Below are 27,053 nucleotides of genomic sequence, written 5' to 3' on the forward strand. Positions count from 1 at the left end.
AGCAGCTCTAGACGTGAATGGCTGAAATGTTCTTTCTACAGTCTATGGAAAAAACCCATACATTTTTTTTCACTGTAATTAATCAATGTTACCAAACAATCATGACAGAAGCTAACATATCTTCTCAGCAACATCTGCAGCATTTATTAGACTAAAACAAAACACCATGTCAGGGAAAGGGAACACGACTTAAAAAATTGTTTCCATGTTTGTCAAAAGTCTTTAGTGTTGAGTTATTTTATTACAAGTAAACAGATGAGGATACCTTAAAAATGTGGAGAAAACAAATGTTGCCATTATATGTGAAAAACAAAAAAAATGTATAAGTTATAATATATGCGGTCTTTGTGCATTTGAACAGTTTTTTAATTTTATTTTCAATACTTTTGGTTAGAATTAGTCATTTTGAACCCAGTATCCTCCAGGCTACAGATTCTACAGATTTGATTATTAAACACTGTACAAAGTAATACAATATTACATTGATTATCAAGGTTAAGGTTTAATTTGATCTTAAACAGGTCAATATTAAGTCCTGAAAAAAACAGACAGAACAAGGGAAACACGAGGAAGTTGACAAGCCGCCGCTTCTGTGATTGTAATCCATTCTAATATATAAGCAGGCTTGAATGAGAGCATGCTTGCTACCAGTTACAGGACATAACAGAGTCGGTCGACTTCTGAGCTGCTCTAGAAGTCATGAAGTGAAAGCACAAAGCTTTTTTCAGACCACAGTTACATTCTTTAACCCTTTAAAGCTAATTGTATCATATTTGATATGCACTTTTTGAAACCTCTATCTAATCAAAATGATTAACAATTTTCTAAAAAAAATGCTCTCCAGTGGATTATCAGTTTCAAAAAATTCCTAACATATCAAATGTGGTACAAAAGATGTATGTGAAATTGTGTGGACTTATTTCTATTTCTGGATTTCAGTTAAATAAACATCTCATTTCCACATTTCCAAAAAAATGAATTTTCTGGTTATTATTTGAGGTATCAGGCTTTAAAGGGTTAAAAGGACAAATTGGCAACAATATTTCCTATTGTTTCTGAGTAACCTGTAGAGGTTTCTTGAGATGCATGGTATTATCGGTCTGATATCAGTATCAGGAATAGAAGTTTTGATATCTGCTGGTATTTGCCTTTTTTAGTTACTGACTTAGGCTTACGTTGAAACTATCATATCTGGTGCAACACCTTAAATGTTAGGAGATTATAGTAAGAACTTATGTTCAAAATAGGCTACGTTTGAACTTATGCACAGCTGGTGCAACCCGTAGCTGAACTTGAAAAATTATATTTTTTTTTATGAAGAATTAGCTAAAATTTTTGCTGTTCTGAAAACAAAAAGATTTAGTGCAACAGTTTTTGAAAAAATAACAATAACATACTGTTTAATCAATCATGGGTCAAGTGTAAAATTTCTGTAATTTCAGAGACTAAGTGGGGCCGAACGGTGAGCCTTTTGGGGCCAAAAGAGCCGTCCCTTCTTGCTAAACTGAACCATATGATCCAGATCTTTCCCAACATGAAAAGCTTATAGTGGTGTTTTAATTATTTATGTAATACAGAAATGTGGTGCAGTTCTAGTAAAAAGGACTCAGGCACTCACTCAGGCACTCAGTCACAGACAGAGCCATCTGTAGAGCTAACCTTAGAGGTCAGCCAAAAATGAATAGGAAGCCCTGAGCCCTTAGTGTTTATGTTTTAAACCTGCATCTCCACAGTCAGCTCAATATTGTTTAAATATGTATCATTTTAAATAAACTCTGTGACCCTACAAATGCTTTCATAAACATCTCTAATGCAACTGATGATTTATTAATATCATGATCAGCCTAAGTAGAATATTTAACAGTGTCACCAGTTAATCCATGACACTGGTTCTACACATCATACAAAATAAATGGTGAAAAATTGGCAAGGAAGTTAAAACATTCGACTGTGATTATTTTATTATGATTTCAAACCTAATTTTATTTTTTTTAATTAGGTATATGGTTTTTATTTATTGTAAATGACATCTTACAGCCCACCTGTAGGGCCCACCAGAGAGCACCAGCCTATACATTTGGAAGCTGCTACTTTTAAATCATATACAAATGTCACATTAGTTCAAACTTTCCTTGAACTCCCTTCACTTTTATCTGAGTCTTAACGTGATCATGAAGTCCTGTTGGTGTAAAACACTGTGGGTTTAGTATCCAGATGGTTAAAAAACACATTTTATGTTTCCTTGTGGATGATGTGCTGTTAAAATGACTCAATCTAGATAAAACACCAAATACTGTGTCAGAACTGGAAGCCAGCTATTGTTCTCATGTCTTCTCCTTTCACGTCTGAGAAATTGTTTCAAAAAGCTCACTTGTTCTAATGCTGCCGAAGACACTGGAGAAAAACTGAGAACAAGATTTTGAAGGGAAAGTGTGGATAAAACGGTTGAGCATGCTCATGGAAGGGCAAAACAAGAGCAGGCCAGCCTAGTCCTGTCCCATATTGGCGTCAGTCCATGAAGAGTCACTGGACTGTGTCTGTGGGTGACAGACAAACAAAGCAGAGTTTCCTAAAACAAGCTGTAGAGAGAGGGCTGAGAACAGAGCAGCATGAGGACAGTTTCATATCTGAAAACTGACTGATATTTGTCATTAAATCACAGAAACTAAGACAACAAACTACTGCATGTATGGTTAAACATGGAAAGTACTGCACAAGAAATATAAAGTGTCATGAAATGTTTATTTTCTACATTCGCTGGTCTTTTCAGTGGTGAACCACAGCGTCAGTACAGCACTGATCTGTCTGTGAATGAGGTTTATACATCAAAAATGTGAGACACTTCACAAATCTGAATGGAGTTACTTTTGACTGAAAAAGTTCTCAAAGTAAAACTCAATGACATTTACGCATAAATTAGTTATATACAGGAAAGTCAATATTAGTTTGATCATAAAGCGTGTATATGGCTTTCTCTGGCCTATCTGTGGTGATCTATGTGGATAATAGAACTGCAGAGAGATATTCAACATTTCACACCTTTAAACATACAACACATGCATAGATATTTAAAAACAGAGGATGTCACTTTTAAAGGCTGTATTAACCTTTAACATCATGTTCAACAGAGGAATATTGCTGTGAAGGTCGAGGTTAGCTTGGATTTTATTACAATATAATCATTAAATATGTAGCAATACTATGTTTTAGCAATGAACTTTCTCCATAAAGGCACGGCTTCATAAGAACTCCATAGCATGCCAACACATCTGAGCACATTTTAAAATAATCCAACTTACAAAATGATTTTAGCTTATCTGTAATGAAGGTTAAGGCACACAGTAGGTAGATTTACTGACATGCAGAATCCTCTTTCAGAGGATGACAATTTGTTTATTTTATACAAAAGAAGCTTAAAAACTAAAAATAGACTTGATCTTTCACTGATATCATCAAATAAAAATATTTGTACACTAAGCAATGCAAACCAGAGCAAGCATTTCCCATAGAGCTTCTGAGAACAGCTCTGGAAAGTATTAGTTCTGTATGAAGCAATCCTGCAAGTTATAAAACACTGAAACACGGATGTGAACAAATTAACCCTCTTTATCTGACTTTGGATGCAAAAGATAGAAAAGAAAGCAGTATTATTAATAACCAATGACAATTGTCAGCTTTAAGATTGTAAAGTTAAATGACTGGAAAAAATGCACAGAAAAGCAGCTAAAGCACAGCATGGTACTTCTTTCACAGTGAAATCCTGAAAAAAAAACTGAGTGTAATGTGTGAGACGTTAAGAGATAAATATTAATTTAAGCATTAGCACCTTGAAATCATCATACAGTGAAGTGGTGAGAATCTGCTGAGTTAAAATGGCCTGAAGTCTGGCAGTAATGTTCATTCTGATGCAGGAATCTGTTAAAAACCAGTCTGGGTCCAGCAAACACCTTCTTCTGCTCATAACAAGTTCACTCTGCCTCCAGCAGGGACCGTCCTCTTCTTCATCCTTTTATTCTTTTATGAATTTCTCTTTCGCTTGGAGTCCACCATCACCTCTCATACTTGCCCAGCTTCTTTGGATCCTTGCTGGGCATGCACCAGTCGTCGGCCTCTGTGCTGGTCTGGTAATGCCGTAAAGCAGACTTGTTGAAAACTGGAAGTCTCTCCACGGACTCTGACGACAAGGCCTTAGATACAGAAGAGAATAAAACTAATTAGGCTGAAGTCAGATCAAGTATGTCTCTCATTCAAAACTTAAAAACTTGTTCATTACTTAAGACAAACAGGGTTTGCCACAACTTAGCTGACCCAGTGTGTGAGGTTGAAAGTAACTGTATGTGTTTTGTTATATGCCAGCTTTGCTTTTCAGGCTGTTTCGGACATCTTATGTGTGTGGACACAAAAATGAAAGAGGGAGAGTGAGAGAATATGACAGGAAACACTTCACCTTCAGTGTGTGGGACTTTTTAAAAAGACACTCCACAAATTTCTGTCACAGTCTGACTTCACTTGTACAGTGTAAGCACTCTGCTCCGGGACGACCATCGGACCGTGTAATGTCAGCGCATAAATCGTGTGCAATGGTCGTGCGTCATAATTGGTTCAGATGCACAGTACAAGTTGGCATTCTGCCACGACTGTCGTATGGCCGGCTTGAAATCGCACAGTGTACACCAGCTTAAAGTTACTTGGTGACTCTAAATTGGCTGTAGATCCGAGGAGTCTAAGCGTGTCTGGTTGCTTATGTCAGCCCTGCGATTGACTGGCGACCAGTCCAGGTCTTACCCTGCCTTTTGCCAAATGACAGCTGGGACAAGCTTGAGCCCCCCTGCGACCCTAAACTGGATAAGTGGTACAGAAAAGAGTTTAAATTCATACTCTCTGAATATTTATAGTATCTACAGGAGTATAACTATATACAGGGCTTAATATTAACTTTTTTGCTCATCAGCTACTGTGGCTAGAAGTTTTCCAAAGTTACTAGCCCCTCTGAATTTTCCCTAGCCACTATTTTCTAGTGGGAAATAACATTTGACGTGATTAAGGTTGACTATGGCATGCTAAAATTAACTGAACAAGATCTTCAATCTTTTGAAATGTGAATAAACACTGTACTTCCAACTTTGTTAGTTTGTGGATGACAAAATATGGATGAAAAAATAGTACAAAGTTTGTGGTCCAAAAGAAAGTGGGCTCAAATCTAGCACTCCACATTTATTGTGGGAAAACTGACCCCTTCATGTGCAAAAAAGCTTAATTGCAAAAAGCATCTACCAGTGAAACAGTGTTCAGAAACACTGGCACTAACAGTTAAGCCCAGTTAGCATAAAGCACAGGATGTGTCAGCGATAAATTTAGCCCGTGAAGTGGGTAGTGGGAGTCACTGCACTGCAACAGCTGAAATCCACCTGCATTTGGTTAGCTGACAGGAGTCAAGCCCTGTGTGTATGCATTTAGGTGTATAGAAATATTAAAACTTAAAATAATTGTCAGGTATTTTGTGCTTTATGTTTGTAAAATCTTGTTGATTGTTTTAATTATTTTGCTTTTGCAACAATTGTTGTTAAGAATTATAAATCATACCTGATGGAGGTTGATTAGATCAAAACATTATGCATTTCAATAAATAATAGCTCAAAAGGAGACAGTTTCCATAAGCTTTTCTGAATTTTTGTAAGATTTATCCTTTTCCGACGTACTCCTCACACATTCAGGTGTGCAGAGACCTTTTTCAATATATCCCATCAGTGGTTGTAACCTGTCATGCCAGTGAAGCATCCTGAACTTGAAGTATTTATCATGTTGTCAAATATTTGATATAGTGATGTTGCATTTCAAAACTATACAATTTCTGTTCTTTAACGACTGATTGTATCCAAAGGTGCCAAAACTTAAAAGAAAGCCATATTATTAGCTGTTGAGAGAGAAAACGGGAAAGCAGTCTGAAATGCACAAACAGGATGGCAATGTTTCAGTACTGAAATGTTTTTGAAGAATTTAGACAGTGGGTAGGAATTTGTTTGCAATCACTGGTAACCTGAAAGATAAGATAAGATAAGATAAGATATTTCTTTATTAGTCCCACAAAGGGAAATTTCAAAACAGAAACAGAAAACTTTTCACTATTGTCTTGGAATTCTATTCTATTCTATTCTTGCCATAATATCAGAACAGGTATCATCATTACTCGATTTTTACTAGTATTGTAGCCTTACAAAGCTAATAACTGGCTAGATTTCATGTCTATCATAAAGCAGATCCACCTTGCAAAGCTTCAATTATTCCTGGTCAGAAGATAGCTAGGACCTATGAAGGTCTTTTGAGGGGAATGGTGCAGTAGCGATGGATGTGGTTTAGTTGTACTGCAAAATGGTAAACAATAGTAACAGGTAAAAAGACTAGTATGGATGCAGCAAAGAATTGCATTGAAAGCTTTTCTTGATGCAAAAGATGTTTTTGCTCTTCTGACCAGCTTGGACAAGAGATTGATTTACCAACTGGCTTCACTGATAAATAAAGATTATGGCTACCTGCTGAGCTTGCATTATGCAGTTTATCCCCTGGGGCGTCATGTTTTGTTGCTCTGAATGAGTGAATGTGACATAGACTCCCTTATTGTGAAAGGTTCTGCCCTTTCCAAACACTGTGTATGAGGTGTTTCCCAGATGTATGTGAGCCATTTTCCATACAATGGATCAGTGAAACCAGACAGTCCATGTGGCAGGTAGTTAATATTGTATCAAAGATTACAAATCTGGAATCGTAATAGCAACCTTGCACATTTCAGATACATTTACCTGTAGTTTGTACCTATTTGAAACTTTTTTTACAGAAGCATACTGTATTCCCTCTAGAGAATATATGAAATTTAACAACCAAATTCTATCATCGATTTAGAAAAACAGAGGTGTGCTCCTTGATTTTTTTAACCGCTGAACTGGCACCAATTAATCTGTGGGTAACTGACAGCTCATATTAGCTTCATCTGTTCACATTAAAATGACGTGTAAGCATGTCTATTATAACTAATATACTAAGACCTGCTTCTCATAGCTGAAAAGTATGCTTGCTGCTGAGAAAGCATTGCATTTTTTTAAATCCAATTTTTTTTTTCATAATTATTGCAATTAAAACAACTCTGCAATGTGTTTATTTGGAATGCTATATGGCCATATGAGGACAACAATGAAGATAGTGTTTTCCTCACCTTTAAGTATATGACAGCCGAGGTGCCGTAGCCCTCCATAGAATACAGCTGCAGGTCCCCCTGGAAATACTTGGCGTACAACCGGGATATCGGGAGGCCGTAGCCAAAACCAGCCTGAATAAGAAAAGGATAAATAATGGAGCTTGTTGTAATAATTTTCAGAATAATGAGCTAGTGTCTACCATGTTACAACACTGTAAATGAAGTAGATACCACACAGTTGCTTCAGTTTGTCATGTGGTTACAGTTTAACTCAATGAAATGTTGCTGACTGCATTCCTCTTTGTAATAAGATAATTTGCAACCATGCCTGTCAGTGTGAGTCTCTGTTTAACATGGGGCGATAACACTTCTGTTTACTTTAAATCTGAAACAGCACAGAAACATGTTTCCACCCAGCTGCTTATGTTTAAAATCTAAAATCAATGAGCACATTTTGTACTGGCTGCCACTAAAGACTAGAGCAGTGGAGTATAACAGGTTTATCCTCACCAGTGGTGCATTACGAGAGTTATCTGCATGGACTGGACTGGGAGCTGTGGAGTACATGTAGCTGAACAGACGCTCAATCTTCCTCATTGGAACTCCGCCTCCTTTGTCAGACATCTGAGAACAAAGGAGAGAGATGTTAGATTAACAATAGTAATCTCACTGGAAAGCCTTTACTCCCAAGTCCTCTTGTACCTTGATAGTGAGGTCTTCACTACCCAGAGAAACTTGCACTTTGATCGGAGGCAGTGTGAGGCTGGTTTCATGGGTCTCTACTGTTGCTCTCATGGCATTCTAACAGAGAAAGTAAGCAGTGGATTAAAAATTGACAAATCGGCATGCATGGGGTAATATTCAGGCTCATTGTGTACTATACCTTAAAAAGCTCAAACAGCATGTGGTAGAGATGGGATGGCACATAGACGATGTGAAGAGGATGTCCAGGGTTTTTAGCTGTGGAAGACAAATATGTATGAGCCTGAAACCCTCACCGAAAGTCAGACCAATGAGGGCAGACCTGTCTGACATATGCATGCTAAACAAAACTGCTGAAAAAGTTAACTCTGCACTGAGGCAAGACAATCCTTTTAGACATCAGCTGATACAAAGATTAGAGCAACTCTTGACCTTAAAAGGCAAAAAACCCACTTTTATTTAGATTTATTATGTAGTCATCAAGAACATGCTGTAAAAATATGTAGTTTAAATCAGAGGCACCAGAACATGTGACTGATTTAATTAAATGTAATTAAGGAAGATTTACGGACGAACTTAAGCAATAACCAACTCGTTTTTTCTAGTACATAACCTCATCTCTGAGTGTATACAGCATTACAGTCCTTTTTTATATGTTAGACATATGTTGTAAAATGTTTGAAGGTTGTCCAACTGTCAATTGTGTAAGCTATTGTGTAAGCTACTTTCCTCAGTAGTAACTGTACTTAAAATTAGCCTTAATTCAAGAAAGAAATGAGAACCACATAAAGGAAAAGCCAGACTGGTGAGTCTTGGTTCACTGGATGCAGGGGGAACGTTACCTGCCTGACTGCATTGTGCCAACTGTGAAGTTTGATGGAGGAGGGATAATGGTATGGGGCTGTTTTTCAGGGTTTGGGCTAGGCCCAAGATTAGCCCAGTGAGGGCCAATCTTAATGCTTCAGCATACCAAGACATTTTGGACAATACTATGCTTCCAACTCAGTGGCAACAGTTTGGGGAAGGCCTTTTCCTATTCCAACATAACTGTATTCCAGTGCACAAAGCAAGGACTAAAAAGACATGGTTTGATGAGTTCAGTGTGGAAGAACTTGGCTTGCAAAGAGACCTGACCTCAACCACATCGAGCCCCTTTGGGATGAACTGGAACAGAGACTGCGAGCTAGGCCCTCTTGTCCAACATCAGTGCCTGAACCTCATAAATGCTCTACAGAATGAATGGGCACAAATTCCCACGCAGACACTCCAAAATGTTGCGAAAAACCTTCCAAGAAGAGTGGAGGTTGTTATAGCTGCAAAAGGGGGGGGGGGCACTCCTTATAACATGTATTTGAAGACAATGTCATTACAGGACAATACTTCTGTCCTTTAAGTGTATAAAGGTGAAGCTGAACAAAGATAAGAAAAACAGAAATATCCCCAAATAGAAACCCACTGGTTGTTTTGTATGACTTACCATTAACTTCTTTAATCTCCATATCAGGAGAGGTCAAGTAATACTGCTCACACAACATCTTTGATCTCTCATAGGCATCTATGAAGGGAAAAAAAAAGAAAAAACATCAAAGGTTACTTTCTACAATGAGAAATAAATGCTACAAAGAAATAATCCTGACTGGAGAGCAACACAAGTGAACTTAGTTTTTTGACTTTTAGTGAACTTCTTTCCACAATATGCAAAACAAATTCTTTAACAGCCATGAGGGTATGTTTTCACTTACTTCCTCCAGTATGCCAACTCTAAAAATATCTGATTATAAAGGGTCAAATGGTCAGGAATCCGTACAAACAAACAGTCGAGAAAGCAGATAACATATCCAGCATTTGTGTGCATGCGTGTGTGTAAACAGCAGCATGATCACTTATTACCTTTTATGACCTCCACAACGTCACAGCTGGGGTCAATGCTGCCGATGTGTTTGGGATGGGCTGGGTTCACACTGCCTTCAAAGATTAACGCTACAGAGAACAACACAACAAATTTAAGTGACTCATAACACACATATATCTGGACACAACTCACTGTCTATAGCTGTAAATTTGTTAATGTTCAATTAAATATAAAGTAGATATCAAGTTCACTGAGTTCACTGCAGTTAGAAATGTTAAATAAAGAAAGCTGAACGTTTGCTGCCGATAATGTGACACTGAAGACAAACAGACTATAAAATACAAGATGTGCATCTTCAGCACTGAGTTTCATTTGATGACTTAATCTTTGAGTGTGAGGAACTGTGTTGATTAACTCACAGTCAATCACAGAGTGCTATACTGACTGTGCTGGTTCATGAGCATGCGTGTGGAGATGCGGCTCATGTAGAAGCGATCCAGGAAGTACTGGACGTTCTGGTTGGTGACCGGGTCCACACCAAAGGCCTCCTTGTACTCCACCACACCCTGAGCCATGGTGGGCACCACATCGTTGTGCCGGTTTCGAACGTTCACAAGAGTCTGTGTGAAACTGAGGAGAGGGTTAGGTTATCAAATTACCAGAATTTTAAACTTCCATGATATTGAAAAAAAAAATCAACTGATATTAAAATGTCTTAAAGACAAAAATGTTTTGAGTTTTTGTCGACTAAAACTAGACTAAAACTAGACTAAAACTAAAAAGGGTTGAAATGACTAAAATGTGACTAAAACTAAAATGCATTTCATTTAAAGACTGAAACTAAAATTTAAAACAGCTGCCAAAACTAATACTGCTTTGGACCAACCTAACGACCCATTCGCTGAGCTCAAATCAATTTAGAAGGACATGGGTTGAACACTTTTTTCTCCATTTTCTCCATAATAATAATTATGTAAGTGCCCTTTTTTAGAACAGTTTACAAAAAATCCAAATTTATCTATTTTTGGTAATTACATAAAGATGATCACTCTCTTCAATACAACGATTCATATCCAATTTGCAATAAGAGTCAAAATTATCAAAATTACATATTATTTCAAGTTGTATAGCCCTAGTTTAGTATTATATAGTGTTGGTTATAATATAGAATCATTAATTGCTTGTTAAAAAATAAAAAAGATGAGGAACTTAAGAAATAATTGCATATCAAATTTGCAATATTGGTTAAAAAATTTGCAATAAGATTATTTTTCCAAATCGTTCAGCTCTCATACTCAGTATCCATGTGAACCTGCAACGGCCTTATTAATAATAGTAATTTTTCAAGTGTGAATGTGTAAAGAACAAGGTGTTCAAGTATATTCATACAGCAAAGCAACAAAAAAATGCAGGCTGAATAAATAAGATTACTTTCTCTGAATTTACAAGAATTACTGCTCAGTCATTGCTAAACTGCACTAAGGTGGGACATAATGGATTTTGCCATTAGTGGAGTATTATCAGGACCAAGCTTTTGGAGCAACACTGTAAATAATGGCATTTCTTTGAATCTGTCAGTGAATTACTGTGGCTGAACAACAAGGTAAGTGAACTTTTTAAAATGTGCTTTAGTTTTTCAGGCTTGTTTGTGAGGCTGATCACACTTGAGGGAAATCTCAGCATTGCAGTTTGTGGTTGGAAAGAAGTGGTTAACAAATACAGAATTAGCAGCCTAGTGTTGGCAGTTGCTAAGTAATGATCAAACAGGAACAGTTACTGAAAAAACTGACTAGACAGAGGCAATCTTCGGGACTTAACAGGCTCAACACAGTCTCAGCATAAAGTATGTACTGGAAAATATGTGTGAATACTTACTTTGTTAGGACTTCCCTATCATCTGGATCCTTTTCTAAAAAATCTACAATCTCCAACAAACTCTGCGAATACCTGTTGGACACAAAAGGGCACATTTGAAAAGAAAATGTAGGTCACAGCTCATCTTTAGTTACTAACAGAATGACAAAGCAGCCCCAGTACCAGTATTTCTTGTGATTACATTCAAGAAAACTTTGTTTAAAGCAAAACTAATATGTTTACCAAGTGTGTAATATTGCTTCAATAATTTCCACATGCTAAGTATGACACTACCCCCTCTAAAGATAAGAACTACTGTGTTCAATCACATACTTTATCTACAGTTTAGAGGATGTGGCCAACTCAGAGCTGAGCTCATTGAATCAGACTGCCACAGTGCTGCCTGTGCCGCTGCAGAAAAACTGGGTGAAAGGTGACAGCAGTGTTTGTGGCTTTGAGTCCTGCACGTTAGCTTCTTTTGTCCCTCAAATGACCTTATGCTCTCAAACTTTAGATCACGGCTTGTCGTTCACACATACACCTTGGAATAAACAGCTCTGCAGCTGCCAAATTCATAAGGTTGCCAAAGAATTTAAGGAGGTCGCTCTGCTTGTCAACAAGTCTAGAAAGTGATAGATGAACTCTTTTTTTCCTGGTGTCCAAAAGAGAAGCGGCAATGAGAAGAGAAAGAAGTGCATTTCCAAATATAGATATTCATGTGGCTGTTGTGAAAAGAGTAGGGGGTGGGGTGATGACCTGTCTGTTAACTAGACTTAGAAACCAAAAAGAATCATAATGCTATGGTTGAGCTCTCCCACAGCTAGTCTGTAGCTCTGGCTCTTATTCTTTACTGTACACACCCAGTGCCAACTGAGGGTAAAAGACAGGATTTCCAACCGTGTCACATACTGCACGTCCACGGAGTGCTTTGTCATTGTCTCATTATGACGACTGAAAATGAAGAAGAAGAAAAGTGCTTACCATCTCTTCTACACTTACACCCCTGAACTCAACCACACCCTCAGCGTTTAATGCCTTCTACCTTAAAGAAACATCATGTGTTGTCACGCTGATTTACACCAGCTGTACTCTTAACGGTCCGAGAGTTGTGAACACAAACATGCTGCATCTTTATGGTACACTGAAACTGAAGAATATACACATCTATAAGGGCCTGTTACATAAGTATAATGTACTGTCATGGAATCAGGGACTTTAAGATCGCCCATGCAGTACATCAGCCTCTAGTAAATTCTAACAATGATCAGACTGCAAAGCTTGTTTGGAGATCAATGGCAAACAGCCAGCGAATGCACAGAGAGCAGCTGAGCGAGTAAGGAGGGGCTCTGACGCATATTTAAACCTCAGATGAACTCGGACAACTACAACAGCAGTATTTTCATCATGTCAAAATCTGTAGATCTGTGACGGACAACTGAAATTCATGTGTCATTCAAGTGTCATACGTCTTTATGTCTTGTAAAAGCTGGACTGAGATACAACAAGATGGTTTATAGGATCCAAAAACTACAGCTCCATAACAATCAATGACAATGGGGGGCTTTTTTGTCTTTTTATTGAGACAGGACAACTGAAGAGAGACAGGAAATCTGGGGAGAAAGTGGGAAAAGACCTGCACCAAGTAGGTGCCAATCAATCCCGCAACTAGCATATTGAGGATCACAGCCTATGTGTATAAATGGCCCCTCTACCCACTGAGCTAAACCGGTGCACAGTGTCTCATAACAACCAGTACTTGCTTTACTGAAATGAATTGAATAATAACTGACCTTAAAGTTTGGCTCTCAGTCAGCAGCAACCAGTCTGAGGGGCTGCAGCTGCTGCAGAGGCGAGGTTTTACACTTAGATCTTGTAACACAGCTAGAGTTTATTTATATTGTATGATTATATTTACGTAGTTATATAGGTTATAAAACCATACAGTTCATTGGTTTGACCCCCAAACATGGACGTTGGTTTGCACATTTTATGTAGTGTTATGTGTTGTACATCTGCTAGCTTAACTGTGTCATCTCTATCTGGCACGTGAACATCAAGCTGTGTGCCCGTATTTGGTCATGTAAGCATCTAAAGCTTTCTGTTTTTTAGTCTGGCTTTTTCACCAATTTTGCTCTAATTATTATTTATCTTTCCCTCTTGATTACAACCTTGACTGTCTTGGGTCGGAGGGAGAGAGAGAGTTTTGTTGCCATTAGTCACTCTGGGCTTGCACCAGATGCTGGTGAGGAGGAGTGAAATGCATATAAAAAGCAGGAACCTCAAAAAGAAAGTCAAAGAGAGACAAAGGAGGTATACTCAAGTGGATGGATGGTAGCCTACAGTGCATTCATAAAGTAATCAGACCCTCTTCCCATTTTTGTATTGAAAAAAAAGGTTGTATTGAAAATCAAAACAACTGACCTTACAGTTTGGTTCTCAGGCTACAGGTGCTAGGGTTCCTATTGCTTTTGAGATACTGAATTGAGATTCAAATCATCCAAGAGTTGATCCTAACAGTTTTAAATCACATTGAAAGCCATGTTTCACTGTGGTGTTGAGACCCTACCAGCTGGTGAGGAGCTTCAGTGATGGAGTGCCGAGGAGCTTGTCAGGGAGATAATCAATTTCCTTCATGATGTTGGCGAGCCTGACAGGGAGCTCCTGCCTCAGGAACACAAAAGAGGTCTTCTCACATGCATTGGCCGAGCCTGCAGTCACATGAAGGACAGAGATAGGGAAAAATTGCATTTGTGTAGGCAGTGTGTGAAAGGTTGTTTGAGGGCATGGTAATCCTGTTGGGGATTCTGTCCTGCAAATAAAATAGAAAGCTATAATGAAAATAGGGGCATTTCTGATGCATATTTTATGCTAAATAAGCAGTCACATGGGGAGTCAATGTATTGATCAGGCTTTTCTCCTGCTGGACATTGTAGTACTCTGCTTTATAGCAAGACACCAGAACCAAAGCTGTCACACTGTAAAATAGTAATTAGTGGCTGCACTAAAATGTGCATACATGTTTATTTTAGATTAGTAAATACTGTAGTTGTTCAGTATGTGGATAAAATGCGTACAACAACGTCAGCTGTCAATATAAAGATAATAACGTGAGTTGTGTAATGCCATGTGAGGACAGAATTAAGCAACATCCAATGTCCAAAAAAAAGAGGAAAAAAAGTCAATGGTATAGGCAGACACTTACCAAAATCAATGAATTGCTTCATAGACAAGGGAGAGGGGGAGAACTTGGAAAACCTCTCCACTTGCTTCGGTATCCCAGCAGCGGAGCCATTTTTCAGCAGAAACTGAGCGAACTTCATGTTTGCTCCCCGTTAGAGACCCCAACGGTCAGAGTCTCACAGGCACAAACTGTCCTTTCTTCTTCCAGCACGCTCCACCTTGACGACTGTTAAGCTAGCAGAGCTAAGAGCTCGACGTCGTAGCTACAGGACACTACTGGTTTTCCGAGCTAACATCTCTCTCGGGATGCTAGTTACCAGTGCCCTGTGGTGGTTTTTATGGTGCGGTACCCTTGCATCTCGGCAAGTTGTTGAATGCCCTTCAAATGCAACTTCCAGCGCTGGGAGACGTGTTGTTGTTGTTGGGCGGGGAGAAGGAAGGATTGGCATCGAAAGCAGCCAATCAGAGACCAGATTTCCCTGGTACAGGAGTATGTGGTGGTAGAGAGAAGAAATGGGGGTTTGTGTATCATTATGGCATCCTTTACAATAGAAACAAAACGAATGAAATAAAACAAGGAAAATTAAGGGCAAGATTTGTGTGCTGCTTTGAGTATTTAAATGTGGGTATAGCTGAGAAGGTCTGGTAAAGCATAAGTACAGTGCCTTAAAAGTATTCACTCCCTTGCAAGTTTTACCCTTTACTGATTTTATAAATCAATATAATTTCACCTCTTTGACAAAAGAAATCTCTAATTTCAAAATGAAAGCGGATTTCTACAAAATAATGTCAATTAGATAAAGAAAAATATGTAATGTAAAATAAGTGAATGGTTAAATATTCACCCCCTTTAAAGTGACTGACCTAATTCAACAGAGGTCCAGCAAATTGGTGCCAGAAGTCTAACAGTTAGAGAAATGGTGATCACCTGAGTGCAGTGAATGTGTCTCAAGTGATTATTGTAAAAAGACACCTGTGTTTGGAGGGTCCAATCACCAGTTAATCAGTATTCCTGGCTACCATTACAACATGCAGCCAAAAGAACACCCCAAGAAACTTAGAGAAAAGGTTATTGAAAAGTGTAAGCCAGAAGTTGGATTAAAAACATTTCCAAGGCACTGAACATCCCCTGAAGTTTAGTTAAATCAATCATTTAATCCTGGTGCTTTTTGGACATCAGACAAGAGGCTATGTTTGACAGACACCAAACACTGCACATCACTAAGCACACCATCCCCACTATAAAAAGCATGGTGGTGGCAGCATCATGCTGTGGGGGTGCATCTCTGCAGCCGGCTTTGGAAGGCTTTTAAAGTCAGAGGGTAAAATGAAAGCAGCAAAATATTGGAAAGTCCTGAAGGACAATCTTTGTCAGTCTACAAGAGAACTACGGCTTGGGAGAAGATTTGTTTTCCTGTAAGACAATGACCTGAAACTTAGGGCGAAAGCTGCACAGAAATGGTCAAAAAACAACAAGGTGAATATTCAGGAGGCCCCTGGGCTAAATTTCAAGTGAAAGAAATTAATTTAAATGATTGTTGCATCAGGCTGACACATAAGAAATTAAGGGGGTCTGAAGAATTTCTGAATGTTCTGTTGATGAAGAAACTACAAAACATACAGTATAATGTTTTTAAACCTAAGTTGGATTAAAAAAACTTGTACAATGGTAAGGTGACAATGACAGGGAAAAAGGTGAAGACCTCTTTAAAAGTTTCTTCATGATTCTCTGGGAAAATGACTTCAGTTAAAGAGGTGTGGTAGAGGAGCAAGAAGATGGGAGGTAACCATGATAAATAGTTATCTTGTGCTAACAAATACAAAATATGCTGATATGCTAAAAAATTACAATGGGATGCTTTGTAGGATTGAATGGTGGCTATATGACAGTATCCTTAGCTCATAATAAACATAGAACTTTAGTGTATTTGCCTAGCCCAAGTGCTGTACTTGGAGGATTATATATGATCCAGGCCTTTGCTCCATAGGCTCTTAGAGGCCTAATGTAACTTCACCAGTGTGTAGGCAGCTTTACAAGTTGAAACAGGAACATGACACCATGTTGTGCAGAAACCAACTCTTTACCAAGTGTAGAAAAAATTGCTACAGGCCCTCTAGACTGGAAGATAACATACTAGTGATACAATTTAACAAGAAGATGCAGAAGCAAGGGACATAGGAATATGAAAAGAGTTACCCAGCTGTGATAATCCTGATGGGGTTTCAAGGAAGATACACGGTGGGAAGACAGACAAATAAAATGATTTAAAATGAGAATTAAGGCCAGATTTTAAGGCGTATATTGTGTGAGCAAGTGTATTTTATAAGGTAGGATATCAAAGTGGGGGGTATGAAATTGAAAGCAGTACGTTTTTTTTTTTTAATGATAGTGGGATCCAATAAGAAGCCTATAGTCTTTAGTTGGGAGTATCCAGCTCTATTGACGACACAGTAGCACATGTAGCTCCATTACACTCCAAGCATAACTTTGCATCTATTGTAGGTAAAATGCTCTTCAGTGTTGGAGTTATTCGACAGTGTTGATCCACCAGTGTCAATTTAGCTCTGTAAACGGTCAATTGATCTACTCTCCATCAAATTCAATTTCAAATCTGGGGGGCTGTGTGGGTGTCCCATCATGCCCTTGGGCAGATTATTTAGATGTGTTTTATGTGTGTTTAGTTGTGTCAGAATCACAGGCAATAAGACAGACTAATAACTGTGCTTCTCAATGATAATCTAAAAATATATGGTATGACTGAGGACTATGTTTGACCTTTCTGATGATAAAGAAATTTAAAAAAGTGGAATGCTGAATCAAAATAAAGTAATCGAAAAGTAATGGTAAACATTATGACAAATGAGTCAAATTAGAAAACTCAACAGTATTTACATGTCATTTATAGCCAACTGAATGATATTCATGTCACAATGCATTACAAACTTGAGCTCTCAAGTTACAAATACGTGAAAAAATTAAAAACTAAATGAAAATGTAAAAATACCGCAGTTGTTTCAGAGAATTCAGATTTTGTAGGCTATGACACAACTCAAATAATTCTATTCCTAGATTTTGGTGTTAAAAAAAAAGAAAGAAAAAAGAAAAGAAATCCTCCTTAAACTCAGTGTATTTTCTGACAGATCCATTTCCTGTTTGAAACTGGGCTCAAAAATCAGGAGAAATTCTCCTTGAAAAAAAAAAATGGAAAAACAAGCTCTTGGTTTATTTTTTCATTTCTTTCACAAAAATGGAACAACAGATATCACAAACTTTTTGTTAAAAATGGGTCCAGTTTTAGTTTTTTCAGTTCTGTTATTTTGTTGTCATGTTTTAATGAAATAGGCCTACTTGACAAAAAGGAGGTTATGAAACCCAATGGGAAAGGTGAAGATTTCAAAATAATTCCCTCATGTCAAAATTTTAGCCTAAATAGTCATCCACTGTGTTTACAGTTTAATAATTGTTCTATTTGGTTTAAATAATGCTTTAAATGTGAATGGTAAAAGTACTGTTGCTTTATGGACAATAGTAATATAAGGAGAAAAATAATATGAAACAATAAGCCCGGACTGCTTGAGGTGTTGGGTCACACTTGGTCACATGATTTCCTGTTTCTCAAGTATTTCATTAAAATAAACAAACAAAAAACAAACAAACCAAGAATAACAAAATAACTATATTATTAAGATAAACAGGAAATGGACCTGTCAGCAAATACACAGACCTTAAACTTCACCCATCCCAATACAATGAATAGATTCATGAACTTAGGTGACTTTAATTTGACTTCCTAACCACTCCCACTCAGTTAATAAAGAGCTATATTATGGGAAATTGCAGTGGGCTAATGCAACGCCTTTTACAATCAACACTGAATGCTATTTTATCTATTTTTTTTTATCTCTTCAGTTACCATGCATAGCTGTCTTGAGTTAGATACGCTTTTTTCGGTGGAAAATAAGGCACGTAACCGTTGTGGTTTAACCACGACAACAACTATTGTTATTGTTTGAATGCAGAATAGTACAGAAGTATGCAAATGAAATACTAGGGAAATGTCTATTTTTCTAGTCAACAGACTCACTGACTGAACTAACGGTTACCGCTGCCGTTCTTTACAGTTGAAATATCTAATGACCACAAGTTACTCTCACCGGGCGTTAAACAACGACCATGCTTTGTCTAAAATTAGAACAAATTTTCAGTTTTGTCTGGGTCAGTCTGGGTAATGTATTTAAATGTTTGTGTCTTTGCTTTGGCTTCTCCAACGCACTCCTTCAGAACGATCACAAGATGGCGCCGTTACAAAAGCCATGAGACGATGACAGTGCGTGTCAAAGGAGGTGGGATTTCCTCTCCTCCTCAACATCATCTACTCCTCCCAGGGATGTATCGGCGTGTGGTGCACCTGTTTTACGTATAATTTGGGATATTAGACCGCTGAAATGCTCTGTTTTCATCAGTGTCACCAATAGCCAAACGAAAAGGTTCAAAGGACCTTCTCGTTGGGCCCACGGGGACGTCGATTCGGTTTGTTTAAAGGTTCAGGATGTGTTGATTTTTTTTGTCGGGGTTCAGCAGTGAGACAGCATCTTTGCCGGGTGACACATCATTATCAGTGCGAGTGGACAAGGTACGGGTGAACAATAACAACATTTTGTGGTTATTTCTGCTTCAAATACTCCTTTTAAGTCAATATGCTTAATCGTTTTAGCGTAAGGGCCTTTGAAGATATTAGCCTATGTGCAAATGCGTCCAAATTTGTGATTAGCTAGCTGCAAACGCCTTTTGCTTTGCTAACGTCAGACTGTTGAACAGTGCTCTCTCTATGTAGCTGTGACCTATGTTTTTGGGTTACGTTAGCCTCGTTTATGTTTCGTTTCCTTTGTTTCTCATGTCATAAGATGTAACAGCCTTCATTGTTTCTAGCTGTGGCAGACAAACCTCTAGGGTCAAGTGCCATCTATTCCTGCGCATTGTCTCAGAGATGTGACGGTGGCCTGGTACTCAGCTCATGATTAAGATGCAGATGCTATAAATAGTGAGATCAGCTGCATTGTTATTGAGTTGAACTCAAGATACTACCCTAAAGTTGCTTGTACTCTAAGCTGGCTCCTCACTAGGGTTAAACATCTACTTTAAATAATGATATAAGGCTCTTGCTGTATTTGCACCAAGGACTTAGAGGTTTTAAACATTTTCCATCAAATCAGAGCATTGAAACCAACAGTAGACTCAGTACCTGTTGAGAGATTTAGAGGGAATTATATAGCAGAAGTGGCTTGCAAAAGACAGCCTACATACACTGGACTACTTCAACAAAAATAGGTATGTGACACTCCAATGAAGAAGACCTTTCGGTCTTGTATGGCCTAGTAAAGACAGTGAATTTAGGTTTTAAATGTTACTGGACCTAAAAGATTATTGATATAGCTAGGTTATATTGATGTATTACTGCCACACCCAGTGTGGTTTTTGAGGCGCCATTAAGGCTCACAGAACAAATCCATACACTGTATCATGTAACAATGATGTCATTGCATGTTACCATAGTGTCATATGTTACTCACTCCTTCTCATTCGTCTGCCTTGAAGCCACACAGGACACCATGTCTGACAAAAGTGACCTAAAAGCGGAGCTGGAGCGCAAGAAGCAACGCCTTGCCCAAATCAGGGAAGAAAAAAAGAGAAAGGAGGAGGAGAGGAAGAAGAAAGAGGTAAGGAAGAAAGTGAGTAAATTCACGCACCTGGCACTCATACTTGTGTTTTGCACTTTATTGTTGTGTGTTGCTTTTCGTCAGGCCGTGACACATAAAAGGCTGAGGTTGTGTGTGTCCATTCACGTGCATACACTCATCTATTTGTGTGCAGAAGGTTGGTGTTGGAATTATGGATCAAATTGTGCACGCTCTGTGTGTTGCTGAGTGTTCAAACTTGTATTTCTGGTAATAATGTGTAAGCTGACATTTCCTCCTGTACCCTGATTAGTCCGAGGGCCAGCAGAAGAGAGAGATGACCCCAGAGGACTCAGACTTGGACCGGAAGCGCAGGGAGACCGAGGCCCTGCTGCAGAGTATTGGCATCTCACCGGAACCTCCACTAGGTACATAATACTCTTACACTCTATGAATAAATCCTCAAATCCTGCTGCTTTTGTTCTCCTTAAATAGTACTCATAAAGGTTAGGTTAGTTGTTACAACTCCCTTAGTGGAACTGACCTAGTTTGGTCTAAATTTACTCAAAACTTGATTAATTGCAGCAACAATGCCCTTGGGGATCCTTTGCATGGTTGGAGCATTGCCACCTTACAGCAGCCTTTAACCATGCAAACTTATAGATGATGAAACAACATATACTAAAATGATAATATCTGTGTGTCATACTTTTATGCAAAACTTTAATTTTACTGCTTTTCAGCAGATAACACTGTATTTTTATTGTAAGCTGTTTCCATTATTCATTTCTAAGATTGTGGCTTCACTCCATTGAACTTTAAAAAAAATGTTTTTTTTTTTTTTTTTTGTTTAAATATCACTTTGGAAGGGCTCGGTTTATCCATCTTTTTCTTTTCTTGGATGCATCCTGCCTTTCAAACAGACATGAATGCTATCAACCTTGTACCAGTGCAAATACATTAACAAAAGCATGCAGGTCGAAGGAATACTAGTATACTATTCTTACTCCTGCACGTCTGATTGATTACTGCAGGTTGTGTCCCTAGGGTGTCTGCCACTTTCCAGTGCTGCTGGAAGTACTGTTCTCTAGTGGTCTGACACTGTAACAGCACTTTCAACACCTGAAAATTGGGTCACTGCTTTGATGCTATTATCTGGAGTTATTTATAAAGCATCTTCAAATGAAGCAGCTTAGTACAAATAAATAAAAAAAAAAACACAAATGAATATGTGGCCTTCCTCTTCCTCCAGTTTTCTTCATTTAAAATGTCGAGTACCTTCTTTCTTGTCCTGAGCAGCCTATTCCTTGCAGCTGTAATGTGACATTCTTGTTTATTTTCTTGTTTAGTGCCAACCCCTGTGTCCCCCTCCAAATCAGTGAGCACACCCAGTGAGACAGGAAGCCAGGATTCAGCTGATGGAGGAGCAGCAAGCAGGTATGGCAATATACCGGACTTTACCTCAGTTCAGAGTGACTTTGGAGACCATTTTTTGCTTTCTTTCTGCTTGACTCTAGAAATTTGTTGGAATATGATTAAACCTTCACCCCTTACCCTGTGTTAGATGAGAAGGAATGCTAGAGGTTCATATGTTGTAAATATTAAACTAGTTAGGTTTGGAAAAAAATGTTTAAAAAAAAACAAGTTTCTTTGGCTGTTGGATATTTATGGCAGCCTTTGACAAATATCTTGTCTCTTCTTCTGTCACTGGCACAACAGGTTTAGGTAAGGATGTGTGGTTAGCCTTGTTAGGTTTTGTATGTCATGTCTGTTAGTTGTCATATCATACTGTGTTATTGTGTTTTGATGACCACTGTGCAGCTTTAATAAATAGCAACAAGAAGTTTGAGTTTAAGGTAAATCTCAGCCTTAGCACAACCTCACTTCCAAACAAGTTGGGGCGCTATATAACATAAATAAAAACAGAATGCAATAATTTGCAAATCTCAAAAACCCACATTTTGTCAACAATAGGACATAAATAACATATCAGATGCTGAAATTGAGATGTTTTAAAATTTCATGTAAACTGTTAGTTTATTTTGGATTTGATGGCAGCATCACATCTCAAAAAAGTAGAAACGGGGCAACAATAGGCTGGAAAAGTAAGTTGTACTAATGCAAAACATCTGGAGGTTAAATTTGCAACCACTTCGGTGAATTGGCAAGAGGTTGGTAACATAATTGCGTATAAAAGAAACTTTTAAGTGAGGGAGAGTCTTAACCTGACACGCCAGATGGATTTGTTTCACTCATCCATCTGGCAAACCTTTCATAGATAGCGTTTGGGAAAGGGCAGAGCCTTTGAAAAAAAACTAGGTGGGTGACTGGATGATTGTTCCGTCATTACATGCCAATCAGAGCAACAAAACACATGACTTAGCCGGTACCGAGGAGTAAACTCCATAGAGCTGCATAACGCAAACCATGGCGACTGAAGACATGTCAGTACATGACTTCTGTCGTTTTTGAAAAGATAACAACTCACTGCTGTTCTTTGTTCTTTTTTTAACTAAGAAATTTCATCAAGTTCTGATAAAATTGGTGCTTTAGCAGCATCCACGCTAATGTTTTCTGGCATAATTGCACCGGCCTCTTGTCGCTGCTTGCTTACGTCAAGACTCTGCTGTGCTCCAAAGTACTGCCCCTCAACGCTGACTGGTCCTGCCACTTTCTAACCGTGCACAAACTGTTCAGATGGGAGCTTTGCAAGATGGATTTGCCAGTGAGAAACACAGAAATGGGCAAAGCCATCTGCTCTGCAAGGTTAGGAGAGTCTCTGTGGAACAACTGTATGAAAATATTTGCAACTTAAAAATGCAAAGACTTAAAAATCCCACCATCAGGTGGTACTGCATTAAAAACAGGCATGATTCTTCATTGGAAATCACTGCATGGGTTCAGGAACACTTCCAAATATCATTGTCTCTTAATACAGGCCACCATACCATCCACAAATGCAAGTTGAAGCAGTATCATGCAAAGAAGAAGCTGTACACGACCCAGAAGTGCTGCCATCATCTCTGGGCCAAAGCTCATTTAAAATAGGCTGAGGCAAAACGGAAAACTGTTCTGTGGTCAGATGAATCAAGATTTGAAATTGTTTTCAGAAAGCAGGGACGCTGTTTCCTGCTGCCAAAAGACAAGAGGGACCATCCAGCTTGATCAGCGCACAATTCAAAATCCCGCCTCTCTGAAGGTATGGGGTTGCATTAGTGCGTATGCTGTGGGCAGCTTACACATCTGGAAAGGCACTATCAATGCAGAATAATAGATAGAGGTCTTAGAGTAACATATGCTCCTATCCAGACAATGTCCTGTTCAGGGAAGGCCTTGCATATTCCAATAACAAAGCTTTGCAGTAGAAGAGTCCTAGTGCTGAACTGACCTTTCACCAATAAAACTAGGGCAAAACATCTGACAAGAAGACCCAGGACTGTTGAGCAGCTAGAATCCTACATTAGACAATAATGGGACAACATTCCTCTCTTGAAACTCCACCAGCTGGTCTCCTCACTTCTTAGACGTTTACAGACTGTTGTCAAAAGAAGCAGGGATGCTACACAATGGTAAATATGGCCCTGTCCCTACTTTTTTGAGATATTTTGCTGCCATCAAATTCAAAATAAGCTGTTTTTCATTAAATTTTAAAATTTCTCAGTTTTAACATCTGGTATGCTGTTAATGTTCTATTATGAATAAAATATAGGTTTGTGAGATTTGACAATCAGTGCATTTTGTTTTATTTACATTTTACGTAGTGCCCCAACTTTTTTGAAACTGAGGGTTGTCGAATCCTACAAAAAGGTTTGAAGATACTGAGACTTTTGTAGATCTTGACCAGCAGCCTCAGTGAGACATTTATTAGGACTGTGTTATCAGTGTGGAGCTAGATGGGCATGAATTATCCGTTTGCTGTGAAGGGATGTAGATGATTTGAGCTCAAGTAACAAAATGTAAGTTTTTCCCCTCCTGCAACTTTTCTGTAGTGCTCATGTGTCATGCATGCTCCTACCACTGCACAGCATATACATCTATAACACTCTAAGTTCTGCTAGCTGCTGTGGGGAGTTAAACCCACAGTTTTAAAGAGAGTGGTCATCAATTGCTTTCCATTGGTTTTCTAATGGCAGCTGATTGTAGAGGTCGAGTGTGTGGATGCCCTCAGGCGTCTTCAGTGATTTGTTGTTTTGTATGGCCTAGGGTGGAATTGGGGATGAGGATTGTGTGTTTGTGATGTTTTCGATAGATAAAACTCTTTTTTATCAGACTTTATTAGCTTTAAAAAAAATGAAATTTTACAAGTTGTGGAGTTAGTTCTGATGCCTGATTTATTTTCCCCTCAAATCCACCCTGGATCATCGCATGCCATTTTGAGCTTCTCCATCTGTGGCTGTGTATGTGTGTCCCTTCTTAGGTCAGGTTTCTCTAAAAACAAGTCCCAAGCACAGACCTCAAGGTAAGCATTTTCCTGTCAAACCCAGGCCCCCTTCCTCCCTTCCCCACACTTCTTTAGCTGAGTTTACTCAGAGAGGCCCCCACAGTGTTGTCAGTGGTCTTAGCAACATGCAGCCATCATGCTTTACAAGATCAAAACAGCACAGTGCCCCTCCATCTTTCTTTCCTCTGCTCCCCTCTGGTGACTTCCTGTCTGATGCCCCACTGTCTCCCTTAACAACACCTCGAAAGATTTCTGCTCGCATGAGTTGAGCCACAGAAGTCATTTCAGCTTTCACAGAGTTGACAATCTGCTGCTTAAAGTGTCATCGCTGTTACTGTAAAACAGCTGCTCTGTCAGGCTAAAGAAATACCTTGCCACTCTCACCTGGCGCCGCGTGGCATAAGCTGAAGCTCTAATGGGTGTGTTCACTGGCCCTAAAAGGTATAATCAAAAAGTGTAGTTATGCTGGAAGTGTTATACTTTCACAGCAGGTAGATTTCAACTAAGTTGTTCCACTAGTTTTTGGGTGCTGATTTATTTAGCCCAAAGCTTTATAACTTTAATAGCTACACTAATGCACTGAATAAGCGCAGCAATTTTGTCTTGATTTGTCAAACTCATTGATTATGCATGGCAAGTTTATTATCATGTATTTCCAGCAGGAAGAGAGTTGTTATTTTTTTGGTTTTCAAATCCTGTCAACATGTGAGTGTGTGCTGTTCACTTATGATATGTTGTTGCTGTGGGTGTGAGTCTTATTTTTGCAAACATTGTTCATGTTTCATGTATCTTTGGCCACATATTAGTTTGCATTTAGACAAAGATTTCTCACATCACAAAGGATGCATGAGTGGCTAACATTTGGTGCTGCAAATGATTAAAACATCTAAAGGAAGATTTCTGCAAAGGTCATGGGGTCAGGTAGTTTTCCCACTGGAAACAATCATTTTGACCCTTCTAACCCACAACAATGGAGCATTTCTTGTCCATAAATGTGAAGGTATTTTGATCTTCCTGGCAGGAGACCAAGAAATCTATTATAAGAGATGAGCAGAGATCTTTAAATAAATAGTGTACATTGAAGTATAATGAAATATAATGTCTCCCTAATGTATAGCCCTCCCACGCCATACCCACTTATCTAAACATTTTTCCATTAACAGTGCCCACACGAAATTCGATGGGAATTTCAGTGTCAAGCTGTTCTCTAGATAAGTGGGGCTGTGGGTGCACATTCATGCTTTAATGTGTGTTTGTGCGCCACTGATACATGTGTGCAACTGTTTGTTCTAATGTGTCTGCTTGTAACCTTGCATGTCCTCTCTCGCCCCCTCTGTTGGTGACATCAGGACGCTGCAGTGGGACACAGACCCCTCTGTGCTGCAGCTGCAGGCTGATTCTGAGCTCGGGTACATCTTTTTCCTCTCCTCACAAATGAACATAGGAGGTACCTTATTTGGCATGCATGTCACTTATTATTAAAGTCTTTATATAGTTCACAGAAAGGGTAAGCCATTCTCATAGCCAAGTTGTTTTAATGCTAAGCAAGTATTTGCCACATATACCTGTTATCCAGGAATATAATCAGGTCAGACTGAGCAAAAGGAGCTATGCTAATACAAACATCTTGTCTGTGTTACTCAGGCGTAGGATGCAGAGACTCGGGGCCTCCAAGATCACACAGGTAGACTTTCTTCCCAAAGAGGTGGTCTCTTACAGCAAAGAGACACAGACCCCGATCACCGCCCACCTGTCTGAAGGTGAGTATTTGTGTATGCTGTTTGACAGTCCTCATCATGTAAGATTTAAGTTGTTTTTAGGGGCTGTTGGGGCACCAGAGGTCACAACAGGCAACAGAAGGTTTTAAGCTGCAGTGATTGTTCTCGTTGTGTGGTTGAAATGGATACTGCTTTGGTGCGCAAATGCACTGCCTGTAAACCTGGAGTGATATAAGGTCTGACAGATGAATATAAGGTCTGACAGATGAAAGTTACCCCGCATAATTCCTTATGGATGCTGCAGAATTACTGTGTAACTCTATTGCACACACACAGAAAGAAATATATTTATTTATAAAGATATTAGATTTCATTTATCATTCTCTTCTTGAGATTTCTTAAGATCTCAAGAGAGAATTTGTGAAAATACTAGCATTAGAT

General features: G+C 38.7%; 2 protein-coding genes across 6 annotated transcripts in view; one reads left to right on the forward strand and one right to left on the reverse strand.

The window, feature by feature from the left end:
- Nucleotides 1–2,723: 2,723 nt before the first annotated feature.
- On the reverse strand, nt 2,724–15,189 carry pdk4 (pyruvate dehydrogenase kinase, isozyme 4). Its single transcript, XM_041809064.1, has 11 exons — nt 14,800–15,189; nt 14,164–14,305; nt 11,619–11,690; nt 10,189–10,373; nt 9,782–9,871; nt 9,369–9,446; nt 8,073–8,149; nt 7,892–7,990; nt 7,700–7,813; nt 7,208–7,321; nt 2,724–4,187 (listed from the first exon to the last, which is right to left on the reverse strand). The coding sequence occupies exons 1-11, from the start codon at nt 14,915–14,917 to the stop codon at nt 4,050–4,052; spliced, it is 1,227 nt and encodes a 408-aa protein (XP_041664998.1). The 5' UTR covers nt 14,918–15,189; the 3' UTR covers nt 2,724–4,049.
- Nucleotides 15,190–19,170: 3,981 nt separating this feature from the next.
- LOC121523994 (cytoplasmic dynein 1 intermediate chain 1) overlaps nt 19,171–27,053 on the forward strand; it is a 110,417-nt gene continuing 102,534 nt past the window's right edge. Inside the window, exons 1-7 of one of the 5 annotated variants that reach the window (XM_041809134.1) lie at nt 19,171–19,411; nt 20,374–20,507; nt 20,767–20,881; nt 21,803–21,890; nt 22,173–22,178; nt 26,244–26,303; nt 26,539–26,654. In XM_041809134.1, coding sequence (XP_041665068.1) covers nt 20,388–20,507; nt 20,767–20,881; nt 21,803–21,890; nt 22,173–22,178; nt 26,244–26,303; nt 26,539–26,654 — 505 coding nt within the window. In that variant the 5' untranslated portion in view covers nt 19,171–19,411; nt 20,374–20,387. Of the gene's footprint in view, nt 19,412–20,373; nt 20,508–20,766; nt 20,882–21,802; nt 21,891–22,172; nt 22,179–24,870; nt 24,913–26,243; nt 26,304–26,538; nt 26,655–27,053 lie in introns of all 5 variants that reach the window. The other 4 variants (XM_041809132.1, XM_041809133.1, XM_041809135.1 and 1 more) reach the window with 4 other exon arrangements.

This window comes from Cheilinus undulatus, linkage group 16 (genome assembly GCF_018320785.1).
Source record: "Cheilinus undulatus linkage group 16, ASM1832078v1, whole genome shotgun sequence".
Lineage (NCBI taxonomy): Eukaryota > Metazoa > Chordata > Actinopteri > Labriformes > Labridae > Cheilinus > Cheilinus undulatus.

Bases quoted from the DNA above. Each gene is read 5' to 3' on its own strand.
- pdk4 (XM_041809064.1), bottom strand. From the start codon at position 14,917: ATGAAGTTCGCTCAGTTTCTGCTGAAAAATGGCTCCGCTGCTGGGATA. The intron at 14,306-14,799 runs GTAAGTGTCTGC...ATGTGACTGCAG, and splicing joins GAAGCAATTCATTGATTTTG to GCTCGGCCAATGCATGTGAG. The intron at 7,814-7,891 runs GTACAAGAGGAC...CTTTGTTCTCAG, and splicing joins GTGAAGACCTCACTATCAAG to ATGTCTGACAAAGGAGGCGG.